This window comes from Corapipo altera, unplaced genomic scaffold (genome assembly GCF_003945725.1).
Source record: "Corapipo altera isolate COAL_440 unplaced genomic scaffold, ASM394572v1 22, whole genome shotgun sequence".
Taxonomy (NCBI): Eukaryota; Metazoa; Chordata; class Aves; order Passeriformes; family Pipridae; genus Corapipo; species Corapipo altera.
This window is the reverse complement of record NW_020884886.1, coordinates 3,414,340-3,439,131: the sequence shown is the minus strand read 5'-3', so window position 1 is coordinate 3,439,131 and position 24,792 is coordinate 3,414,340. Positions and strand designations below refer to the sequence as shown.

General features: G+C 36.2%; 1 protein-coding gene and 1 long non-coding RNA gene across 10 annotated transcripts in view; one reads left to right on the top strand and one right to left on the bottom strand.

Annotated features, from left to right (window-relative positions):
* The window catches only part of JAKMIP1 (janus kinase and microtubule interacting protein 1), a 155,853-nt gene that overhangs the window by 13,337 nt on the left and 117,724 nt on the right, over positions 1-24,792 (bottom strand). For all 7 annotated transcript variants that reach the window (XM_027642641.1, XM_027642642.1, XM_027642649.1 and 4 more), the window contains 8 exons: positions 22,751-22,813; positions 21,520-21,618; positions 18,403-18,504; positions 15,388-15,441; positions 14,309-14,374; positions 12,406-12,474; positions 9,026-9,103; positions 7,260-7,463 (listed from right to left, as the gene is read on the bottom strand). In XM_027642641.1, the coding sequence (XP_027498442.1) occupies positions 7,260-7,463; positions 9,026-9,103; positions 12,406-12,474; positions 14,309-14,374; positions 15,388-15,441; positions 18,403-18,504; positions 21,520-21,618; positions 22,751-22,813 (735 nt within the window). The remainder of the gene's footprint in view (positions 1-7,259; positions 7,464-9,025; positions 9,104-12,405; positions 12,475-14,308; positions 14,375-15,387; positions 15,442-18,402; positions 18,505-21,519; positions 21,619-22,750; positions 22,814-24,792) is intronic.
* LOC113946814 lies at positions 2,367-21,546 on the top strand. 3 transcript variants are annotated; one of them, XR_003527565.1, is made up of 4 exons: positions 2,367-2,469; positions 8,038-8,278; positions 13,156-13,318; positions 13,922-21,546. It is a non-coding gene; the product is annotated as an uncharacterized LOC113946814 (long non-coding RNA). The 3 variants fall into 3 exon arrangements; XR_003527564.1 differs by having other exon boundaries at positions 2,367-2,503; positions 8,038-8,180; XR_003527563.1 differs by having other exon boundaries at positions 2,367-2,503.

The window sequence follows — 24,792 nt, the reverse complement described above, 5'->3', positions numbered from 1 at the left end:
AGCTGCTACTGTAATGGGTTTGGATTTGGGAATCCAAATGTTCCCTTTAGTTCTATATACCTAAAATATGATTTTGCATAGTGGTCATAAGGAAACAAAGAAGCCCACTGCAACAGAATTATCTTAAGTTATGTTTGTTGCCATCTTGCTTTACTTTATGAATGAAAACCTAATAGTAAATTGTAGCCAGTTGAATACAATCATAAGAGATCATTTTGGATGTACTGTACCTCTCTGATCCTCACCAAGATTTTCTTTACACAGCAGGTAAAAATTTTATTCTTTTCTATGTTCCGTAGTCTCAACCATAATAATCCAATTAATAGTTACTGACGTAGAAGAATTGTTCTTGTTAATCTTTATTACGCATTTGTAGCTTCTTTATTTGCCTTCTTGAGGAGAATGAACCTTTTAGCAGCTGCACCCATGCACTGCATTTCTCAGCATATGTATTCAATCACATTGACCTTGATGGTAAATTACTGAATTTTATAAATACATTTAGACTAAAATAACTATTTGTTATAATCTGATACCAAAATAACTCTATGTATGTAACATTTACAAGTAAACTCAGTTCTTTTTTTTAACACTGAGAGTCTTTTAATTTATGTTACAACATACATTGATATCTAAAAGAGGAATATCAGCAGTCCTATTGTTTTTATTGGGGAAAAACAATAATTTAAGCCATACTAGACTTATATCTACACAGAATAGCTATGCTAAGTCTATGTGAACTCAGAAGACAAAACACATTCAACATCTTAAAACTGATTCCTTCACAGCCTAGGTAGATTATCAGACAGGAAAAAAACAAAACAAAACAAAACAAAACAAAACAAAACAAAACAAAAAACCAAAAAAAACCAAAAACAAAACAAACAAAAAAACCCCAAAAAACAAAAACAAAAACCCCTCAATCACACTTTGTTTAGGACAAAGGGAGCAGACCTTTCAGATATATTTTGTGGGTATCACACCAGTCCTGCTATCATCATTTATTCAGACAAATAGCATCACTAAGGCAGTTAGCAAAGCAGATATGGTTGAAGATATACAGAAAACATGCACAAGGAAACACTGTAAGATACACATAGAGAAACTATTAAAGTTAACTCTCATCTGCCATGCAGACCTGTGAGAAATTACAGTTCATTGTGACATTGTCATTATAGCAGCAATGATGCCCTGAAAGACTCAGTGTTCACTCCTGCATGACAAATCAATACCACAGGTCGACTATGATTAGCCCAGTCATGATGTGCTTGATGAATATTGATGACAGTTATACAGCTGTGATATCAGATGCCTTTAAGAGCAATTCATGAATATAAAAAATGCATTATCAACAGTAATCTACTAAATTTTGAAAAACAAAGCACAGACCATTAATACTAAGCAAGCACTAGTAACTGCAAAAAAAAAAGAAATAAAAATCAGTGGTTGCCCTACATGGTCCTCTTCACATATAGTTGCACACAAATAACTGGGAATTAACTTCTAGAACTTTAAAACTTCAGATTTAAAATAAAAACATTAAACCATTGAATCTATGTAGATTTGGAGGTAAAATGATCTGAGACTCCCCAATTATTAGACGTAAGTAAGCTTACTAGTAATACTTCTACCTGCTTTCTAAACTGTGTGACACAGCTGTGGGTTTTTGATCAAGACAACTTGCCAGAGAAGTGGTTGTCTTTAATTTGTTCTCTCTGTCACAAAGCATTGTGCCAAACAGGACAAATTTAAGACAACTCCTCCTCATGCCTATTAATGAGATACACTGAGCAGAGCATCCTCCCTTACTTTCTGCCTCCCTCAAGTGCCTTCCCAGTCAAACATTAAACCTTAATAACTCTCCTTGGGTAAAAAATAGATGGTCTATCAACCATAACAAATTACACAGCAAAGGGGAGCAGAACAACTGCTGGATTTATCCAAGCTTTGCCTGAATATCTGTAGTATATCAAGTGGCAAATCTCAGGTTCCTACTTATCTCTGGCAGTTACCTTATTAACAATTCTTTTTAAATGAAGATTTAAAAAAAGGAACAAAAACAAAAACAAAAAAACCACCAGCAAATATGTATTCTAAAAGGCTGAGCCAATATGATTTTATAGATATGGTGACATCCAACCCTATGGATATATAAACAAACTACTCTCTCAGTGTGAAAAAGTTGTCCTACCTATGAGACAATAGAAGAATTCATGGAGAAATGCCATGGGCTACAGTTTTGTTTGATTTTTAAGCAGTCAGAACTTCACTCTTCAGGTCAGAAAAAAATTAACTAAGAAACTTAATGAAGAAAATTAGTTTGTTGTTTCTCAATTTCAAGCTATATTTTGACATTTCAGGATGAAAAAAGACACTGCTACTTCTGACTTTTCCTTGGTGTCCATGAAAAGCAGTGCCCGAGGCATCACATCAGCAGTGAATCCTTCTCCATGGCAGTGACACAGAGAGGTCAGTTCTGATTTAAACCTGCTACCTCCTAAAGGTATGCCTTCTTCTAGTAAAACATGCAAATAAAGTGGTAGTTTCTGCTTTTACTGCTGATGAATAATCTGGTCATGGGAGTAAATGATGTAGTTTAAAGAAAACATAGCTAAAATATTTACAGCTATATTCCACCCATTGAAAGTTGGAATTTGGTTGACTTCATCAGTCCAAAATCTGTCTGGAACTGAAGCAATTGTTTCTTTTAGTTTGTAAAAGTGAGTTTCACCCAAGAACATTCTAACTCAAGTTAGAATAAAACACCCTCATCTTAGTACAGTACTACAGTGCAACTCAGAGAGAAAAAGTTTCACACTTTCTGATGACACAATGAACTAATATATCTTTTCTCTTTTTTTTTCTTACAATTTTATACAAAGATAAGACTACTGTGGGAAATTACTGGATTATATTAATAAAATCTGTCTCTCATATCCTTTCTGACTGGCAGCAACCATTTTTGGAACTGAGTGTGTGTCAGTCTGCTGTTCTTCAAGGATTTTCTAGCTTCTCTTTGGGTTTAAGATAACTTCAGATGAAATCAGAATAAATTATATTTCTCTTATAAATTTTCTTCATGTTTGAGTACTGCCAGCAGTGCAATTTGAATTAATCTATCCTAATTTAAAGCCTGGTTCTGATGACTTTTGACAGTTTCATACTCCAGAAGCAGCTACAGTAAAACTAACAGGAATATATTTAGGTTTTTACTTTATTTGGTTTACGTAAAGCATAATTTGACCTTTAAATATTTACTAGTTTCAGCAGATAAGATAATTGCAATATAATTTTAAGGTGTACTAACCATTATGTTGTGTGGATTTTTTGTGCTGGGTTTTTTGGGGCAGTTTGTTTGGTTGGTTGGTTTTTATATTTGAGTTTGCTTCATTAGGAAGTTGATATCACTGCTTCAGAAACATGTTGTATTGCTCCCTTTGAAATATCTTCTCTCAGAGGTGGATTTTTTCTCTCCCCCTAGAAATTACTTAGCATCGTATATACACATAAAAAATTACCTTTCTTAGCAGAACCTGCTAATAATGACCTTCATATTGTTCAAAAGCACAAAAGTCAGGCCACTGCACTGAATAGAGCATAAATGTTACTTTTAAATGAAGTCCTGCTAAAAATAAACCAGACATTGATTTATAAAAGCTTATAACAATGTAGAACAGTGAGACATTTTAGATGGCAATATACACAGGAATGGTGGTTGAACTGCACATACCCTATTGCTAGAAGCAAATATCACAAGCTGTTCATGACAGATTTTTAATTAACATATATTACCTCCTCCAAATAGAGAGGATGATGTAAAACACCTTCTCTGACTTAGGGAGTACTGCCAATATGCTTCAGCTGAGGATCTGTCCCTCAGACCTGCAAGCTGCACTCTAGGTTTAATAAAAGCATTTTGTGCCTTAGCAAGCAGATCTAATCACACAGTCTGTCTAATTTGGCTCCACAGAGGCCTGGTTACCTTAATCCACCATGGGTATACATAAATGGTTCCATTTATATACTAATGAACAATAATAATGTGGGGCCATACACACACCCAAGATAAACAGACCTACCAATGCAATACAGAGCCTTATATCCTAAAATATATTTATTTCACTGGAACAAAGTCAATACCGAGTGGGTAAGAACTCAGGCTTTCCATGCGGACAAAGAAGCTCCCATAAGGCAGCACAGGCTCACGCTTGGGCAACTGTTTACCCATTTTCTTATGCACTTCCCTGCCCCTTTCAGATGGTACATTCCCCAGGAAGTACATTTACCAGCCCTGTAAAACCAGCATCTCACACGCTAAATCCTCAAAGTCCCTGCATGAAGCAATTAATTATTAATAAACCCTGCAGACCAACCTGCAGCATTCATCACGTGCCTTACCATTTCTGCACCCTGCAAGTACAGTCAAGGATTATTTACAAGCAGAAGGTGCAAATTCCTCCTTCTCCATCATCAGAATTTCTTGAACCCCCACTCCATGTCTGACACAGAAATTCTGACTCAGAGAAGGTTTTTGCCAGCCTACCAGGATAAACAGTTGTTCCTTTGGAGCCCTTCTATCAGACAGACCAGAGGGTAATGGAAGCAAAGAAAAAGGCCTTCTGGAAGTGATCAAACTTCCAAAGTTTCAGAGAATTTAGAGTCTTTAATACATGATTTCTATTTCAGGGAAAGTTTGAGAGTATTTACAACAAGAAGATTCTGTATTAAGCTTTGCAGGTCCATCATGCTGTCCTATCATTCTCTGTAGCCTCATCTTCTGCAGAGCAAGAGGTATGGTGTGTAAAGCCACTGCAGAGTGTAAAATACGACCAGATCTAGGCTATAGTTTTGAAGTATAAAGTGTGATGGGTGTTTGCTGATGTCACAATGTCAGGAAAACTTCTCATGGCCATAAATACATGAGGAAAGGAGTGGATTCATTTAACAAAGCATCAGGGATGTACTATCCTTAATGTAGCTTCATCCATTCGTGAGGATTCTGCCAGCACAAGTATGGTTTCTTTTGTGAAATACATGCAGCTTCTGTCATTTGCTAATGTAGATGAAAGTAATGCTGTGAGAATTAGCCCTCCCATAATCCAGGTAAATTAACTAGCATCTCTGCCTTTCTTTTTCCTGTTTAATAGGGGATGTGTGTGTGGCCATGGGTATGTGCGTGTGTTAAAAATAGATTACTGAAATACTTAGCTCCTTAGTAAGTAGTAGAATTCAGTTCAATGTGCCTTGCAGGGCTGTAACATTAACACCTCTAATGAGATGGGCACAACATGAAACTCCAATGGCACACTATAAAATAGATCTGAAGGCAGGTACATAAACATCCATGCTTATGCTAGCATTTTTGTTTTCTTCTATGCTCATGATACTTAGCTTTATGTTGTGAAGCCATCTATGAATACATGAATTGGACTCAAACAGAAGATGTGCTCCAGATGTGCATACGAAGTGCTCCAATTGATAGTGAGCAGGCCATTGAACAAATTGGAACTGAGTCCAAGTTACACACCAAATATGCACATAGCATGGATTTTGAGTTCTCAGGAACAACTGTTTAACTCTACAAATTTATTCCTACTTTTTCCTTTCTATTTGCCAATATTATATGAGCTCAACTTGGAAGCTCTGCCCAGGTTCCCCAAAAGTACATTCAGCAGCAGACCACAAAAAGGCCCCAGCCAATAGCAGTCCTTCAAACAGTGTCAAACTACATGCCTAGTGAAAGCAAAGACCAAATTGTATCTAGTCTGATGTTAAAATCTGAAACTGTATATTGTTTAGGTGTGGAGGCATACTCAAGACACAATGTCATTCATACCCACTAAATGTCATTTGCAAATAATGTTTACCCAACTGGAAAGCACTGCATTATTGTTCTGAATAAAACACCAGCAGTCTGGCTAGGAAATTAGACTGCCTAAGAGACTGCCAAAAACCTCTAGTCTCCCTAATTTTCAGCTACACTAATAACATTAAACTAATAACTTCTGGCTCCATTCTCATTTACCAAATTCAACATGTTTACTCTCTGACACTTCTAGTGCCACCTGGTACCTACCTTCTCCAGCTTTCTGTACACCATCACTGATAACTGAAAACAGTTTAATTTACCTATTAAATAAGTTCATCTCTTGGTCTCAGTGTTACCCATTCATCAAGGAGTAAGAGAAAGGAAACTTCTAGGAAGTTAGAGCTCAGATCTAACACTGACACCATAAGCACTTCTCATCATTGCAGGATGACAGGAGATGATCACAACAGTGCTGGGTCACGTTACATCACTTTCATCTATATTCATCTACAGAGCCAACCTGAACAGAGAGGGCCTTGAACTAAACTAAAAGCAGTTCTTACCCCAGCACCTAAAATAGCAATGATCTTCTGGACACATCTGCATAGCACATTTTAGCATTTACAATATATGATTCCAGGTTTGCACAAAAAGTAGCAGCGCAACTGGAGAGCAGTCCTCAAAATTTAAGACATCCACATGCAACTTCCAGAGGTTACTATAGTGAGGAACAAAAATCCTCAGGAACAATTATTTCTGCTGTAGTAATTAACACCTGAGACATGCAGCTCTCTTCTGCCCCTGAATATTTGTACAGAAAAACTACCAATTCTACCAACAGTAAGTAATTACCACACTTCCATAGGCCAGGACCTTGCCAAATTCAAGTTGTCAATACTTGTCCTTAATGAAGTAGTTTGGACAGACAAGGCTTTTCTAAACTAATATAAAGGTGCAAAAACTTGTAAATGGCCTCTTAAAAGGCTTCCTATGACTTTCTCTTTTTTATTTATTTAAAAAATTTCACAAATAGCTAAAATAATTGACAAGGGGAAAAAAATTAAAAACTTGGATTGCTGTAACTGCTGCTTCTGCCTTCCCTTTTTTCATAGCGTTATACCCTTGCAACCCTCCATTCTGGCTTTTTCTAATTTGGGCCTTAAACTTGCAATACGCTCCCCTCAGAGTCCTGTGGAGGACTTTGTGGTTGTACACACATGGAACAGGCTGTGCAACAGGACCTCGTGGTGATACAGTGACTTGTTTTGTGTGTGCACCATGCCCAGCGCAACCAGGTCCTAACACCACATCGCTCCTTGGCACGGGAGCTGTACAGAGAATAGACTAAACAGAACTCCACGAGGTGAGGGTGAAGCGATGCTGTTTATGGGCAGTGGCGGCAACCACAGAGATAACACCAACGACAGGGAGGAGAGAGAACCGGGATTACCTGCTGTGCCTGCTGCAGCAGCTCCATTCGCTCGTGCAAGATCTGGCTGTCAAACTCACGGCTCTGCCTCAGGATCTGCCGCCGCACCTTCTCCACTGCAGCTCGCAAATCCTCCCTCTGGGCTTCTGTCAGAGACTCGCTCGCCCTCCTTCCTGGATCCTGCTGCAGGGCATTATACAGCGTGGCTTCCAGCTCCTGGATTTTCTAATGCAACCCAAATCACACACAGACAGGCTGACATTTGAATCCAGCAAGCAAACGACCCACCAACAGCTAGAGGAGAAGGCCAGCAAGCAAAGCTTTAGGCAATAGGGAAGGACAGACACAGACAGGTGGACAGAAAGCAGCAGTCGTGAGCAGTGAGGAGCATTCCACACAGAGTGCACGCAGCCTCCTGGCACTGATTTACACCCAAGTGATGGTTTCCATTCTAGTAAACGATTGATTCTTCTGTTTAAGAAAGATTGAGATGATAGGTCTGCACTCAACACCTGATAAAACTCCAAATCCTGATGCTGAACATAAAAATTCAATGCAAACTAACAGATTTCCTTCAACTGCAACTGAATTGTTAAGCCATCCTACAAAATAAAAAGACCACATGAAAAACTGTGAATAAAAATCTTACTCTCTCTCTCTCTCTGGCCCTTCTATCCCGACGTTTATGGCCCCAGGTCTACGTCAGTGGCTTAGTTTCAAGTTGCCATAAGCAATGGAGAGAGGAACACTCGCATACTTGTATATACTAATCCCTCATCCATCTCTTGCTGTTTGCCAGATTCCTAACATGATTCTCATGCACTGGCCAAAACTGCAGTACTTCGTAAAGCAGAAAATACAGGAAAACTTCACATTCACATGGAGAACTGTATTCCCAAGAGGAAGGAAGGGAATCATGGCAGTGTTTCCCTGATTACTGGGGTTAGTATGATCCTATTAAAAACCAGCATTCAGACTGACAATATTTGGATCAAGAGCATCTGACCACATCCCTTTAGCCCTCATGACACCTTTGTGAGGTAGGTAATTCCATCCATATTAGTGATGCATAAACAGCTGCACAGAGAGGTTAAATGGCTTGCCCAAGGTCACAGTGCTAGAAATAGAACCTGTTTGCTTTTATCTCTGTTATCTGCTCTGAGACCTTGCTTCTTTTCTGAAAAGATTTTCCCCATAAGAAACATTTACAATGTATAAATAATGCTTCAGAACATTGTATTTTGATTTGCTGAAGTCTCACTATTAACAAAGTTGGGTATGCAGTTTTATCAATTCCTAGATAATTCCTAATTGTTGCTCAGCCTGAGAAAAGGCAAGGTTGCAGCTTCCCTTTTGAAAACTAGGAAAGGTAAGGTTGGATGGGACCACGCAGAAAGGAATCCCATAGGAAGAACAGGCATTCTTGATTTAGCAGCAGTAATACTTACAAATGCTTCAGGAAAAGAAATATTAGAAAAGTAATTTCTGGTGTATTCTACTAGTCACAGTTTTTTGCATACATAAACAAGCTCTTCTCTTTCGAGATGTACTAACAAGATGTTTATATATCATAGAATAAAAAATGCAATGCAAAAACATTACACTTGTAAGTACTATAACCCGTTTCCTAAGTTTTCATTTAAGTAATAGGTGATTTCTAGTCTGGTAGAAAAAGAGATATAAAGAAAAAAAGAACCCTATTTATAATTAAAAGAAACAAAACCAAACCCCCTGCATTTTAGCAAATCTGTTCAAACAGAAAAATTTAATGACTGTTCTTTTCCTACCATGTAAGCCTGGTCCAGAGCTTGCTTCCTGTAGTCGAGTTCTTCCTCTAAATAACCCTTCTGTTTACTGAACAGGTCCTGAGCAATAATAAAAACAAGGGAGTGTTTGTTCTTTATCCTAATTCATGAAGAATCATAAATGCCATCATTTTTACACAAGCTTTCCATTTGAAAGCAAATGAAAACCTACAGCAAATGACCACATCCATCCTAAGGACAACTGGAATATCAAATTAACAATATTAGCACTTCAAATACGTGTATTATATTAACAAGTTGTACCTAGAAATTATTGACCTCTACACCAGTGTACAAACCTGCCTGGACCTGACAGAAGTGCACAGAGCAGCAAGAGGTGAATGGGGATGTGCATGCATGTGGTCAATAGCCATAACTTGCACAGGGCAGGACAAGGGAGAGAAAAGAGAAACACAAGTGAGGGCACTTCATGGCTTTTCTGAAAATGTCCCATGCATATCCTTAAGGAAATCATGGGGCAAACCCTAATTTCTGTTGTCTAGCCTGTTCTAGGGAGGAAACATGAACATGCAGGTCTGCAGCACCATTCTGTGCTGTGCTACTGAAGCAGAAGTAACAACTTGGTCTTCAAACCAATTTGAAATGGGTAAAGTGATGCCCAGAGAGGTTGAGTGACTAGTTGAAGAGCTGAGAAGTTTTCAAGATGCCTAGGATTTACAGGAATTTTTTACTTTTGTTTTTAAAAATCAAGCTACTCAACTTCCATACTTATTTCATATATATAAAAATATAAATTCCAAAGACTGGGATTTCAGTGGAACTCAGTATCCAAAAGCATGATGTTGCAAGCAAGTTGTGGACATTCAAATGGTTGTCTGAATAGTCAAGCCTTTAGAGTGTTTTGGATCATGGAATCATAGGATGGTTAGGGCTGGAAGGGACCTCAAAGACCCTCTCGTTCCAGCCCTTGCACTATGGGCAGGGACACCTTCCCCTAGACCAGGTTGGGTGATAGTAAGTAGAACATAAAGCAGTTATTTGATTTTATTAGCGTTTCTTTCGAGGCAGGTTTTCACACTTAAAAAAATTAGCAGTAGACCAGAAAGCAGAGAAGCCCTTTGACTGAATTCAATATTTTCCACCATTCTTTTTTCTATTCAACAATTTTTTTTAATTTCCTCAACATATAGAATAAATGCCAAATTAAATACATAGGGTTCTTCAGATGATTAACTGCAGCCTTTACTAAAAGTATCAAAAAAATCAAACATTGCTGGTCCAGTTAGTTTTATTGGATATGGGATTGCCCCAAAGTCACTTATTTGGCCAAATTTTGCCTTTAGACATATATGTGGACTTCTGACAACTTTGCTGTCAGCTGCCAGCATAGCACTGACACAGAGTTTGCCTAAGCATGAACCATGATGATGAATCCTCAGTCCAAACATCTACTTTAAAATAAATTCATTCTAATCACCAAATTAATGCTTTGGAGGGGCTCAGAGCATAAAGTGACTACAGATGACCTCCCACATGTTAAGAGCAACTCAGAATTGGTGACAGTAGAAACATTTAAGACCAATATTAAAGGACTGAGAGGAATAAGGTGCTATTTGTTCTCTGTATAAGAAGCATAATATTTATTCTTAATTTGTTTTGTAAACTTGTAGTTCTTTTAATTACCTATTAATAAATACTGAAGGAAAAGCCAAAGTCTAAGTCAGGCCTTGATCTTGGGGCTGGAATTTGATTACACACAGATGGGCATCTATAGCTATGATACCCATTTTAGAATATGTTGCTTCAGCTACTGGTCCAGAAGGGCAGGGATCTCCACCAAGTCCCATAGGACATATTTGTCAGCCCCTCGTGGACATCTCCAGAACTCTGAAGAATATAATGTGGCATTAGACGTCATGATTACACAATTGAATCCCACCTTGACTACCCAAGTGGCATCATTTTCTGATGGGGATGGATTACAGCAACAGCTGGTGGCTGTTGTACAAGACACAACACCACCATGAACTGCATAGTAAAGGACAGGCCTGGTCCTGACATGCTTACAGGTGTCTGACACCAGAGAACTAGACTGACTTGCCTGAGACTATACAGAGGGTCAGATCAGCTCAGTTGAGTTCACCACCAGATCCCAGAAAAGCAACGCAGCTGCCCTGATCATGTTACTTCTCAAAAAGGTATGGTAAAAGCTGCCCACAAAAAGTAAGAGGGAAGGAAACAAGAATAGGACCTCAAATCCTTAACATGGGTTCCAAAGATGACTAAACAAGCGCTCAGTCCTTCTGAAAGCATCATGTTAGAATGTTATTTCTCAACTCATTTCATGATTGAGTCAATCATTAGTGATGCAGAATCTCAGATTGCTGTGCTAAACAAATAGATGCAAGGGTTACCCAAAGTAAGAGTTGAAAACATCACAGATAGTAAGTGGGAAGATAATAAACCAAGTTATATAGAAATTATGTTTTTCCAATTCTTTTTACAAAAGAACTTAGTATTTGAGGGCACTTTCCCTTCCCAAAACTTTTGCATTTTTCCATTACAAGAGTTAAAAAATAAAGAAATACTAAATTTGGGAAGGATTGTATCTACATTACATTACAATCAGCATGAAAGGCTACACTCAACAGAGCACTTCCTTTTTGTTTGTGGCTCAAAGACACACTTCTTCAGTGGCCGTGGGCAAATCACTTAATCTCCCTGTCTCATTGTCCCATTCTTTAGGATGAATCTATCTGAATTTATCTACCAGTAAAAGGTGTGGTGAGGATTAATCAGCGTTTGGAAAACCATTTGAAGATGTGAAGCACAGCATGCATGGTAAACCAATAAAAATTAACACCTTCTAAAATTCTTCGTTCAACATATGGAAAAATAAGGTCAGTTTGTTCTGCAAGACAGAATTGCTTTTGAGAAAACATTCTGTCTCTAGGCATGAAGACCATGGGACAAGAAAGGTCATCTGGAGTAAGAGGTTGACAACTTGTCCAGAAGCTGAGTACCAGAGAGCAAAGAAATACCGTTGACAATTCTAGCAACATGACCTCAAGATTCAAAAGACAATGCTGTTGCCAGGCAAATTAATACACAGAGAAAGCACAGACAATTTCCTACTGTTTGGTCAATATGCTCTGTTATTATGCATTTGTGCCCTAATTTGTACATAATATGCTATTTTTGCTCTATATAGATTTGACATTTCCCTCTCATCCCAAGAATACAAACAATAAATTGTTCTAGAAACCTCTTGCCTATTTTACTATGAAGCAATCTCTGTTAAGCAGAGAAAGGCAGCAAATCAACCTGGGATGAAGTTTATACACATTCCCTCGAAATGAGTTTTAGCTAAATGAATTATAATTTTAGCTACTGTTCCTTACCTTTTCATTCTCCAGGTCTAACATCTTCTGTGTCAGTGCAGCTTCTGTCCCCTCTATCTGTTTCAACCACTACAAGAACATAGTAGTGTGAAGGGGAAAAAACAGAAAATGAAACAAAAATAGAGCTTTTGCAAAAGTTGGTACCAAACAGTTTTCAAGCTTGTTGCCAACAATTCCAGGCACATGCTATCTATTCTCTTCAAAGTTCCACATGAGTAAACAGGCTGTGAGAACATAGGCAGAATGGAAGACTGCAAGGACGCACTAAGGACTAGCAAGTGGAGGTTGCTTTCCTACAATTTTTTTTCCCCTGTAAAGTTCAAGATACAAAACAGACTTGGGTCAAAATGCAAAATCAATCCGTTTCTTACATGATATACCAACAAGCACAATGCTTGTTGGCCTGATTTGCAAAACCATCATCTGACTTCAGGCATACACTCCTTTATTTTTTCAGAGGGCAATTTAAACAAAAGACAAGGTGGAAAATTCAATCCTTGATTTTGCACAGTTTGCTGCACTCTTCATGGGAAGATTTAGATATGAAATTTCAAACATAAATTTATAAATACACAAAATGTAAATTCATTATTTCATCATTTTGGATCTTCCGCTTTTTAAGAAACCGGTGAATGAAAAAGGGAAATTTGTTTTACCTACTTAACTTTCTACAGGAAAAAAAAATTGAACAGGAACCTTATATTCCCCAGGGATTCTATTTTCACCATCTTTGTTTTCTTCATTTTGAAGGTGACAAGCTGAAGATATTCCTAAGGGAAGCCTCACCTCTGACATTCAGCAAGACCGTGAGCATTCTGAACCCTTGAAATTAATAGAAATGGGCATCTCTCACAGCTACCCTCAATCAAGTGAAGGGCTATTTGCAAAAATTAGAGGTCTCATTTTTTTGAAGGTATGAATGATATGCAAAACTAAATGTTGGTTCTGACCTTCCTACATCTGTAAGCCTTTCTGGAACCAAGGGAGACATTTAGGAGTCTCTATCTTAACCTGTTATACTGAGTTTCTTCCCATTTCATTTTTGGATTTAAAGGGTTAAAATCATCCCCTTTCCTTTTAATGCCATAACGAAAAATATATGGATTTTAGCACTTTTCCTCATTTTTACTTTGCTTATAGCAATCACTCACTCAAATTAATGATTTTTAAATTACCTAATGTAGATTATCTACTTCAAGATATTTAGATAAGTAGATTATCAAAATTATACCAAATAAAGTAATTAGTGCAAAATGCTTGAATTTTAATTTCAAAGCTCTGATTCTGAATTTCAAGAATGCATCTAGGAAAGATTTAACAGAAACATATGAAAAGGATGGACAGGGGTTTCTTTAGAGAAATATGCAAGTCTTGCTTAGTTCTAAATATCACCCCTATTCATAAACAGATTATATTCCCTCTGTAACTAAGAAGAAAAGAACTAGTCATGCAGAAATGAGTGACCTGACTGAACACTTACCTTGCACAAACTGCTTTTTCTCTATGTCCACTACAGAGGAAAGGACCACTGACTACTCTGAGCTTTTTCAGTCATCCACAGAAATGAGCCTGAGATGGACCATGGGCACCTCACCAAGGATGTCACAGCAACCTGTTCCCAGAGCACTGAGGACACTGGCACTTCTGAGAATGAAACCTCTTGTGTTAAGTGGCTTTTTCGTACTTCATGGGGAATATCTCTAAAACAGGTCTTTATTTTTAAATGGGGGTTTTTTTGTAAGATTGATTTTACCTCAAGACATCACAATCCCAACATTCATGTAAGGATGAATACATGCACAAATCCAGATGACCCAAACAGAAAAATCATGCTTCCCTGGCATGTGATATCGTAGAAGGCATGTTCAGTTTTCAGCAGAGAAAAACATTTACAGAATTCTACCTTTTCACAGAGGGAAAGCACAGTCCCAGCTTGGATTATTGCAACCTGCTCTTCGTTTCTCAAATTCTAAAATACAAAAAGATGCATTTTAAATTGTGTCAAAAATTCATCCTTTAACACAAGAAATAACTGTACTTCAAAAAACAAATAATTTATAACATTTAGAATTATAGACATGACCAAAAAAGTATCCCACTATTGAAAGTATTAAAAGTTAAACCAGGAGTGCTTAGTTTCCACTCAATTTCAGTACATCACCTCCCCAACACTTTTGCAACAATTTATTTTTTGATGAAAATTAAGTGGCTTCTGTGAGCAATTTTAATTTTTTTTTCCCTTAGGCCTGTTAATTGGACTATGGCCCTACAGCAAGTGAATCTCCCCTTTGTGCACTTTCAGAGCTAGACTTCCCATTAACGAAAACAATGCAAAGATCAAGTACAATAGAAACCTCCACAGAATTTTCAACATAATATGTAAATCTAGAACTTAAAACTAGCATTGTAAAGACCTCAATCTCTTAAAACTAGCTATAAACTGGACCCAGCTCGCTGGATGTTTGTGCCATAACTGCATGACCAAGATTTTATTCTATATTTGGCACTGTAGAAGAAGAAAGGGAGACAGTTATCCTTGCCTTGCCTTTCTCCCAGAAAATCCACTCCTGGCAGAAAATAGCCTTCACAGTAGTAGGTGATACTATTACTACTCAAAAGAAAAAACTCACAAACAACTTGGTCTGGTTTTCATTTCTGTTTTAAATCTGTTTTTATTTCCTTTTATATCTAGTCTGGGTATAATCTTTTCCCTCTGCCTACTACAGTGCCTTTTTCTACATCATTCAGTCAAGACCAAATCCTAGCTTAAAAAAATACACTTTTCACTGGTATCATTTTAACTGAAAGACTTCAAGTTTGTAAAAGCAGTACCTAACCATTCATATTCTTCATACAAATACATACAGGCATATAAAAATCACCCTCTGTATTTTCTTGGATGTTATTATCTGCTGTGGAGAAAAAAAATGCATTAAATTAACCATAAAACTGAAGATATATTTAAAATTAAAAATTTGTTACCCCATTATCTCCAAGAATATCTAATTTCTTCATAAGTTCAGATATGTTCACATCCTGAAAAAGATGTTCAACACTTATTTTTTTTAAAGTAGGTGAGAAATAGATTATATATGCTACATTTTATGTACTGTTTATTCACTTCTGCATGCAAAAAGAGTACAAATAAGTGAAACATTAGTTTTGTATCACAATTACAAAAGTGTTATTTATACTTTCAAAGACAAAACAAAATGTCACTTTTGATTACAGTAAGCAACCAAGCAACCTGAATGTTTGTGTATGAGGGCAGAATGTTCCTGCACCATTCACATTTATCATTCTGCTAATGTATGTAGAGGAACGATCAAAACTGATAAACAGGTTTAAAAGAGTGTTTAAAGACAAAAGGTTTAAAAACCATTTTTTTGTTTGTTTGGAGTGGACCATCAACCACATCAACCTACAGAAGTTAAAATGACAGAGAGCATGAACAAAACAATTGCTAAGAAGGTTCACTGGGTGATTTGCTGTTTGCTTTTTATTTTCGTTGTTAAACAAAAGTATGGAGTTTCAAATCAGCCTTACAGTGCCAGAAGGGAATGTGTGCAGAGGGCTGAACATGCTCCTCCAAACACCATCAGATCATAACCTTTGTGAGTAGAAAGCTATGTTTCTCTGCCAGTCAGCTCTCAGATCCACAAAAAGAACTGAACAACCCCTCCTTATTAAGGTCCGGCCACTGAAATAAAGAGAAACACTGCTCTGATCCAAAAAAAAAAAAAAAAAAAGAGAGAGAGAAAGGAATAAATTCACATGATGTTTTTATTTTGCACTGTGCCAGGATCCATTCTGAGGTCCCAGAACTCTATTTTCTACTTTAAAAAATTGTTGGAAGGGGTCATGGAACTGTCTAACCTGCCCTAATCACATTCTCCTGAACTATTCCAAGTATGGACCACAAGTTCACATGGACCAGGGATCATTTCCGTTGACAGGTTGTATGCAGCTATGTCATTAAAAAGTAGGAAGGTTTGACAACGTGGGAAAACATCAGTTCGTGTGAGCCCAAAATGCTTCATACACATACATAAAGCAAACCAGCCTTGTTAAACGCTGCCACCCTCAACTTCTACTCATATTTAGCACTGCTTAGAAGAGGCCAGTATTTCACAAGGATCTTGGCTCACCTATTTCATTGCTTCCAGTACATAACGTGCTGCTTTGCATTTATGCTTTGGGCAACTGCATTATGTCGGTAGTCAGGATAATCAATCTTTAACATTTTTTAAAGCTAAACCAGCTATGCTTGCAAATTACATACCTACATCAGAATATATTAGCTCATGATTCTATAATCAACAGACTCCAGTGAGGAAGGCTCAGAAAGAAATGAAAGATTTCCTGAAGACCAGACACAGATGTGGGAGAGAACAAATTAGTCCAGTAAAGTGTTGTGTTCAAGTTGTTCGATCCTGAGAAGTTCCCTCCCTCTCTTTCATCTCTTCCCAAACACTTCACTGGTGTTCCCAAATGTTATCTTAGTTATTTAACACTGCACATCACTAACTCTAGAGTGGTGCACATCTTAACACACTTGTATTTGGAATGATGTTAAAAACAAAGTACTGATTATGATAAGCAATGACAATGTTGAATGGAAACTTCTTTAGCCAAACAGTAATGCTAGTAAGGAATTAAATTCACTAAGACATACAAAATTTTGCATCTATTGAGCCAGAAATAATCATTCTAATTCATTTTTTCCATATGAACTATAAAGGATTAATTAGAAACCAAACCAGATTTTGCATCATTTTGGAATCTACCATGCTACTGATGGCTAACAACTTCGAAAATCACTAAAAGCAGATAAAAGGTCAGCAGTGTCAGTATGCTCATGTTAGGTGACTGCCACTCCTTACAGGTAAGTAAACTGAAGGTCAGCCTGAAAAGAACATTGCTGTTAATGACTGTCACAGTAGACAATGGGGAAAAATAGGAATTCTAGATCCTGGTACACTGTTCCCGCTTACAGCCAACATGCGAGTTAGAATGATGGATAAGCTAAAAGCAGGTCTGGCATCCCACAGAGGTTCTATTTGAAAGGTAATACACTGACTGATGACTCTTGATGTGGTTAGGGAGATGAGTATCCAACCAAACCTGTAGGTAAGAATGAGGTTTTAACTTTTTTCTTTTAGACTACTGAGCTTCCTAAAAATACGCAGCCTACAATTTCAGTTCATTTCCTCTAGAGATCGTACTGCACTCATTAAGGCATTGAATAGGAGCAAGCCTCATATAAGAGGACTTGTAAACACAATTAAAAATATTTGCATAAATCACTATGGCACTAAGATTATGCCTTAGTTACCTGTAGAAAAGTTACCCTGGCCTGTTGTGCAACATTACTGACAGCATAAGTCTGAATTCAATCTTAGCTGAAGCAGCATGCAAATCAAGTGTCACAGCTAGCCTGTTCATGGGGGAACAGAAGTGAAATAAGTAATTCTTGATTCCCCTTAGCAAAAGCTAAGGGAGAGCCTGATGTTTGTCTTGTACTTGATCTAAAATGATAGATTTCCACCTATCTGGGTTTGGATCAGGCAGCTCATGCTTCAAGGCCCTGGCCTAGGCAAATAACTTTAGTATGTTCATTCAACAAACAAAATGCTTCACTAAATTGGGTATAAAATAATAGCTGAATGTTGTATTTCTGAACTTAGATGAAAACATTTAATATTAAGAAAAATGTAGTGTAGCAAGTCTGACAATGAATCACATCAACTTCCACATTCTTCCCTAGACCGAATGTAAATTATTTTGATGGATCAGCCTTAATGTTCACTGAGGAACTCCTGATTGACTACCCGAACAGATTCTTAGGAAATTCTTTCCCGGGTTAAAAATATCTTTTCTTACTAAATTTATTTTTTCATGTTTTCTTCTCTGGGAAATGCCAAACAATTTGTTTGGATATTAGGTTGGTCATTCCAAAAAAGTTCCTAGCCATCCAACTGCATGCTCTGCATATACCTTTATTCCTTCCTGATGACAGAACAGTTGAAGTGCACTTCCATTGTTTTCAGGGAAGGTGGTTATATGAAGATTAAATGCTGGAGACCTTCGCTCTCTCTCCTGAGGAAAGATTTATTTAAAAACAACATGTGTGATTATCTGTAAACATTTATTCCCCACCTTTACAAAACATACTTGCATATTAAAAAGGCAGATTCCTGTTCACATTCCAAATATATGATATTTCCTCATATTTTTACCATATTTGAAGAATTTTGGCTTTAGCTAAACACAAAAATGGTGTTAGCTGCCAACTGACTCCATGCACACTTAGTTTCTGCAAAGTTACCAGACACTCCTCAGCTGCAGGAACCCTTGCAACAGTGGTCCTAATTGACAGAAGTTCTAAAATACTCTACAGGTTTTTATGATGATTATAACCTTATTTAGCTATCGCTTTCTTTCGTGGAACAAAAAAACAATTTGAAAGAAGAAACTGCAAAAAAAAAATTTAAATTCCATCATGGAATAGCATTATCACTGAAGATTTTCTCACTAAAACTAAAGCTGTGTATCAGCAGCTCCTTGTTTATTCTACAGTCAGCCTTCCTGTTAGAGCGTTTAAAATCTCAATTCATATTTACTGTACAACCCAGGATGTTAGAAAATGTTGAAAGGCAGCACTATTCTACCGTTACGATGTTCTTTGTGCCCAAAGCAAAAATTATAAGTTCCCATTTATCTAAAACTATAGTATTTCTAAAACTTATCCAGTCCATCTACTTGAGTTTTATGCATTTCTTCAAAATACCAGCCTATTATTTCTTCAAAGGCAGAAATAGAGTAAAGCAATAAACAAGCAATTTTACTTAAATTAAATTTTAATGTGCTTGTGAAAATGACTGGATTGAAGGCTCTGGGCAACCAAGGCACTGAGTCTTACTCTGAATTCTCTCTGGCCATGGGAACACAAGCGAGGAACACCAGATTTCATCTCCATGTTACAAGAGGAGGCTTTGGCATCAACAGTTTCATTTCCTGAGAGAGAGTACTACTGCAAATATTTTAGTTTTTATGACTATGTGTTGCTCCATTTTCTAAACTACAAAATGAGGTATTTTAATTGATATGGCAGGCGGGCTGCATCCATTCACTTAAGCGAGTTACAAAGCATGGTAAATCTTGTTCATGAACTAGATTAAACCTAATTTGAAACTACAATGTAGAGAGGAAAATCTCCATAGTCTATACATTTTTCCCCCTCACAGGCTTTATTTTAAATAATATTTACATTAACAGCCTAATTCTGAAATGGGCTTAAATGACTTAGCTGTCATAACCCAAACCCAAAAGCTTAATTCTTGTCCAAATTGTTATCATTTTCTATATTGTTAAAAATTAATCAGTTGCAACTGCATTAAACTCACCTAAATTTGCTTGCATTAAATTTTAAACAAATGATTGTGTTTTCTACTTTAGCCTAATTTTCATCTGAAATAATTTAATTGCTCTAACAAATATTGTCCTGATTATCAGAAGCATTGATGGTTTTCCTAAAGCATTGCATTGTCAGTCACATTTGTGTCTACATGCTTGACTACTAGGGAAAAACATCTTTTCTTGTAATCATACAAAAATACCTCAATTGTTATTCTGTAAAACAAGTTTTTAAAGCTTTGGCACATGACAAAATTCAACATGACACACTGAGCTTTTTCTGATGTGATTCTTCCATGTGAAAAATACACTAATGAAGGATGTACTGAAGAACATTTGTTCTTTTCCTAAGAATTTTTTTCAGCGGTTTTAGTTCTAAGAACACTGACATTTTAGGAAGCAGTTTCTAATGTAACTGCCAATTCAAATACTAAATCGTTCTGTATTTTACTTTACAGTTCTTTTAATAAAATATAAAGACGTATTAGAAAGCATATTTATTTTTCTGAACACCTACTGAAATTCTAATAACCTAAATTCATAACTTTGAATATAATGGGCTACGACATCAAAACATATGGTTGAAAAAGGATGAGAAAAAGATTAAGAAATGTCAAAGGCAAAAAGAGCGTCCGCATAACAGGAAGACATGACATTTCCATCTTTATCAGAGAAGCTACACATGCCGAGATTTTTGGTGAAACGTGCTGGGTGATAAAAATTATGGAGGAGTGACAATGACAGGTTTCTGGGAGAGTTTATTCTAAGTGGTGTTAAGAATGCTGATGATCTTTGAACGATGTGTCATCAGGCAACACAACTGCGTGACAACTGTGCATCACACACACTAGTTTAGTGTTCCTAAATTCAACATGAGCCCAATTAATCAGGTGATGAGAACCATTGTTTTCTGTTGAAATCACAGCCTACATGTTCAAATTGTTATTAACAAATAATTTTGTAATTTTTATTTCATTTATGCAAAGTATAGAATTTGTTTGCTATGGGCAACATATTAGTCTGACATACACTTGTGCTTCACTACTTTACTTTGACTTTGTCAGAGGGTTTTTTGTTTTCATTTTTCATTGGCCAATTATTTCCAGTCCATGACCAGTTTAAACCATCAGAAAATGGATTTCAGGTAAGAGAAATTCTTTCAAAGCATCTATCAAAATGTATTATTTTTAAAATAAATTTTTTTTGTATGAATGCGGTCAATCAAATCAGTGTAATTAAAAGCAATTATACATTGATGTGATGAATGTGTCAGATCTTTAGTCAGATCACTGCATGCAAGATGTGAGAAGGTGTGTTAATGTAATCAATGCCAAACAAGGCTATAGTATACATACCAAGTGATTTTACATGCAGGAAAGGAGCAGTTATGGAAATGAAACAAATAAAAAAGGCAAAATATTGCAAAACAAAATATTTTATTAGATGAAAACCAAACTATATGCAATTTATATTAGCTATATTACATCTTTATAAACATTAGTGAGCATTCTCTCCAAAACACATTAAGGCAGTGGCATCAAATCTCATTATCCCAAGATACAATATTTAAAAAATAGATACCTAAGTGACTTCCCTTAAACATGCACCAGACACCAGTAATCTTTACAGGAATTTCAGCTTGGGTTCAAACATAATTTCTGCTCCATTTGAGAGTTTGCAACAGAGAGAATCTCTTACTTCAAGCTCTAGCACTCTGAATTCTAACAGCTCATTCTGGTCTTTTGCATCTTGCATCTCATTCTTCAGCTGATGCTCTTCTTGTTCCATTCTGTAAATCTGTGAGACAAACACAACACGGTAACACCCTGTAGAAAAGATACTGCACCAAGTTTAGACAAAACCTAATTATTTCAGTTTCTCGTTACACATTGGGCCATGTCTTGCAGCTAAAGAAGGAACACCACATCAGAAAGTACTTTTGAGAACTGCCAGCAGCAAATGGTCAATGTTCTCTTAGAATAGTAATCTGGAAGTAGCATGAAAATTGATATGAATACTATATCTGAATAAGTTAAGCAAGACAAGTTTTTTTTTAAAATCAAGCAAATTAATCTGAATTACATTAACATTTGGGTAGACTGTTCTCATTGTATTTGCCCAACTAGACATCTATTATTTATAGTATATGAAAGACAATAATGGACGGGTTTTAATGCCCACTTTTTAATTTTCCAGAATTGTGCTTTGGGACACTAACAATGACAAAACAGAACTTCAAAACTGAATATTAATTATGTTGACTAATAGCTTTGGTCTACTGTCTAGTTTAACTGGGCGATCCTTCCTTTGTATGAAACTAAACAGAAGTGTAACATCTGCAATAATGCACTGCAACATTTATAATGCCCATGTAGGTGTCTGAATAAATTAAATCTGGCTTGGTTCTAGCTACTTTTAGACATGATTTTTCCTTTAGTTATTTTTGCATTAATATTAAGTTACTAACTAATAAAATTAATCTTTGATTTCCTGAGTACTAGCTAACTTTCCCACAATTATCAATGAAGAACAATGCAGATGCTCAGCTCTGAGTACCCCAGACTGTAAATACAATGTCTTAAACCAATCAGTATTACTTAATGTGTAGAAAACCTGTAAAAAGTGGAAGGTTGAAGGGAACAGGCAATTTTGTTAATGATCAGGCCAATAATAATCTTTGTGTAACTGTGTGTTTTGCTGGACATGAGAAACATCAACCAGCTTGGGATCTACTGTTGGCTACAATAAAGAGCAACTTCAATTCCTGAAGAGTACAAAGGCATATTCGTACTTTAATCAAAGACTTTCATTTAAATTTCTGTTTCTGCCTAGAAATAAAGTAAGTAATTTCATGTTGATGTTCCAGTACTCAGTGCATTCAATGACTTTTATGATAAAGGGCAGCAATGGTGAAAATATTCCCACATACCTTCTCTAGTAACTCCTGATTTGTTCTAATTAACAGCTGCTTTTCTTCTACCCATTTTGAATCCTATGAGGAAGAAGAGGATTAAATATATATGTATATTTTGTTAAACTAGACAAATTAATGACCGCAATAATTACAAGATTTCAGACATCATTGTAGATTCAAGTATAAAATGGTCACACACTGAAAAATAAAGCTATCGTAAATATTTCAAGGATATATAGCATTTTATACTACAGTGAAAATAAAAGTTCCTTCTGTTTGCTGTTGCAGAATCTGTTTTTTCCTAATAAGCATATAATTATAATCTTTACATGTAGCAATTGTGGGAGACCACAGTTATATAATATTTTGTGTCATTTAAAAAACATTTATGTACTCAGTTGAACTCTAAACTATTTCCATTGCAAAGGTTTGGGAACTTTCTTGCAAAATCATCCCATTTTGAGTGGTGAAATGCAAATACTAAGGGACAAAGGGAAGAAAAACATTAATTACCCCAAATGACTGAAAATAAGTTTCAGCAATATACAGATAATTACCCTCCGCCAAATATGTGAGAATCTGGCTAATACATAGTGTTTGTGACAAGGAATTCAAAGCTGTGGAGGAAGAGAAGTGATATAAGATATTCTGTACTCCATTTAAAAAACTGTATTTCTAATTGATCCCTTGTTCCAAAGCTGATCTTTCCTTTTAGGTTTTCCCATGGTTTTAAAAGGCCTCATCAAATATCCCTTTAAAAACTCAAGCTACAAAACCTCACTGCCATCCACATCTGGACATTCAGATTTAATGGATTATAACAGCCAAACTAGCTTTTTTTTGCCTGTAGAGAAAACTATTTACATATCCTTTCTCATGCTGCTCTAAGATGTTTAATAAAACAATATCCAACACTTAAAATGCCATAGTAACTCTAGATTGAATTATCTTCTAGGTTCAAGGGACAATTTATTTAAAATCTAAATGCATTTACTTAAATATTAAGGATGATACCTTCTTTGTCAGCAAGGTATTTGCACATCAATGTTGCATAAGAAATCAATGAAATCTGGATATCCCAGTCCATGAAATAGCCTTGAAATGTCAACTAAAAAATCTGAAACATTATGATATGATATTTACTCCAATTAGTTTTTTTAAAAAAAGTTTAAAGTTAGTTTTTCTACTTATTGTCTGCTACAGTTTCATATTCTACCAATTTTTCTCCTTTTTCCACTCATAAGCAAGAATGCACAAGTGCTTTTTAATTTTCATGGGATAAACAAGCTCTTCAGGGTTGTGGTGCTATAAGAATAACATACTAAAATGGGAACCAAAAAGGTATTACATTTGTCAAGAATTTTTGAAGCCAATAAAAAGAAACTGTTGAGAATAAAATCCAATGTCTACTTTAACATTTAACTGGCATTTTACTAAGGTCAAGAGTTGAACAAAGAGTTGCACACACAGGCTTAGGGTAGATATCTCAATGCATGGATATGGTAAAAGGCAGATTCAACAGTTGCACCAGACCTGCAGGTTCAACACCAGTTCGCACAAGTAGAAAAAACAGATTAATTTGGCCTACTGAAAATTAACTTTTGTTTCTTTCTTGATGAGGTCCAACTCAACTTTCTGAAAAAACCTAAACTCTGGAGGAATTCTATTTACACACCAGATCACAGAGAGTTGAGCATTCATCCATCTGGCATATTACATACTCCAATAGTTTTAGATTTATTATTTACCACTATTAATATTTCATAAGAATGTTTTTCACTTAATATAAATTTTCTTATGCATGCACATCAATGTATCTTGCAGAAATGGATTATTAGTTTTGTTTTACTTCTGAGGGAATACTGACAGATCCAGCAGAAGAGGAATTAACAAGGGCTTTTGACAGCTACTTTGAAATTACACATAAATTGTTTTATAAACCAAGCTTCATATAATTTTTTAACAATAAGATTCTAATCTCCTGCTCCAAATTTTACTTCAGGAAAATTGTGAAGGTCTTTTCTGCTTCTGTTTCCTAAAGGGGTAAAATAAGACTA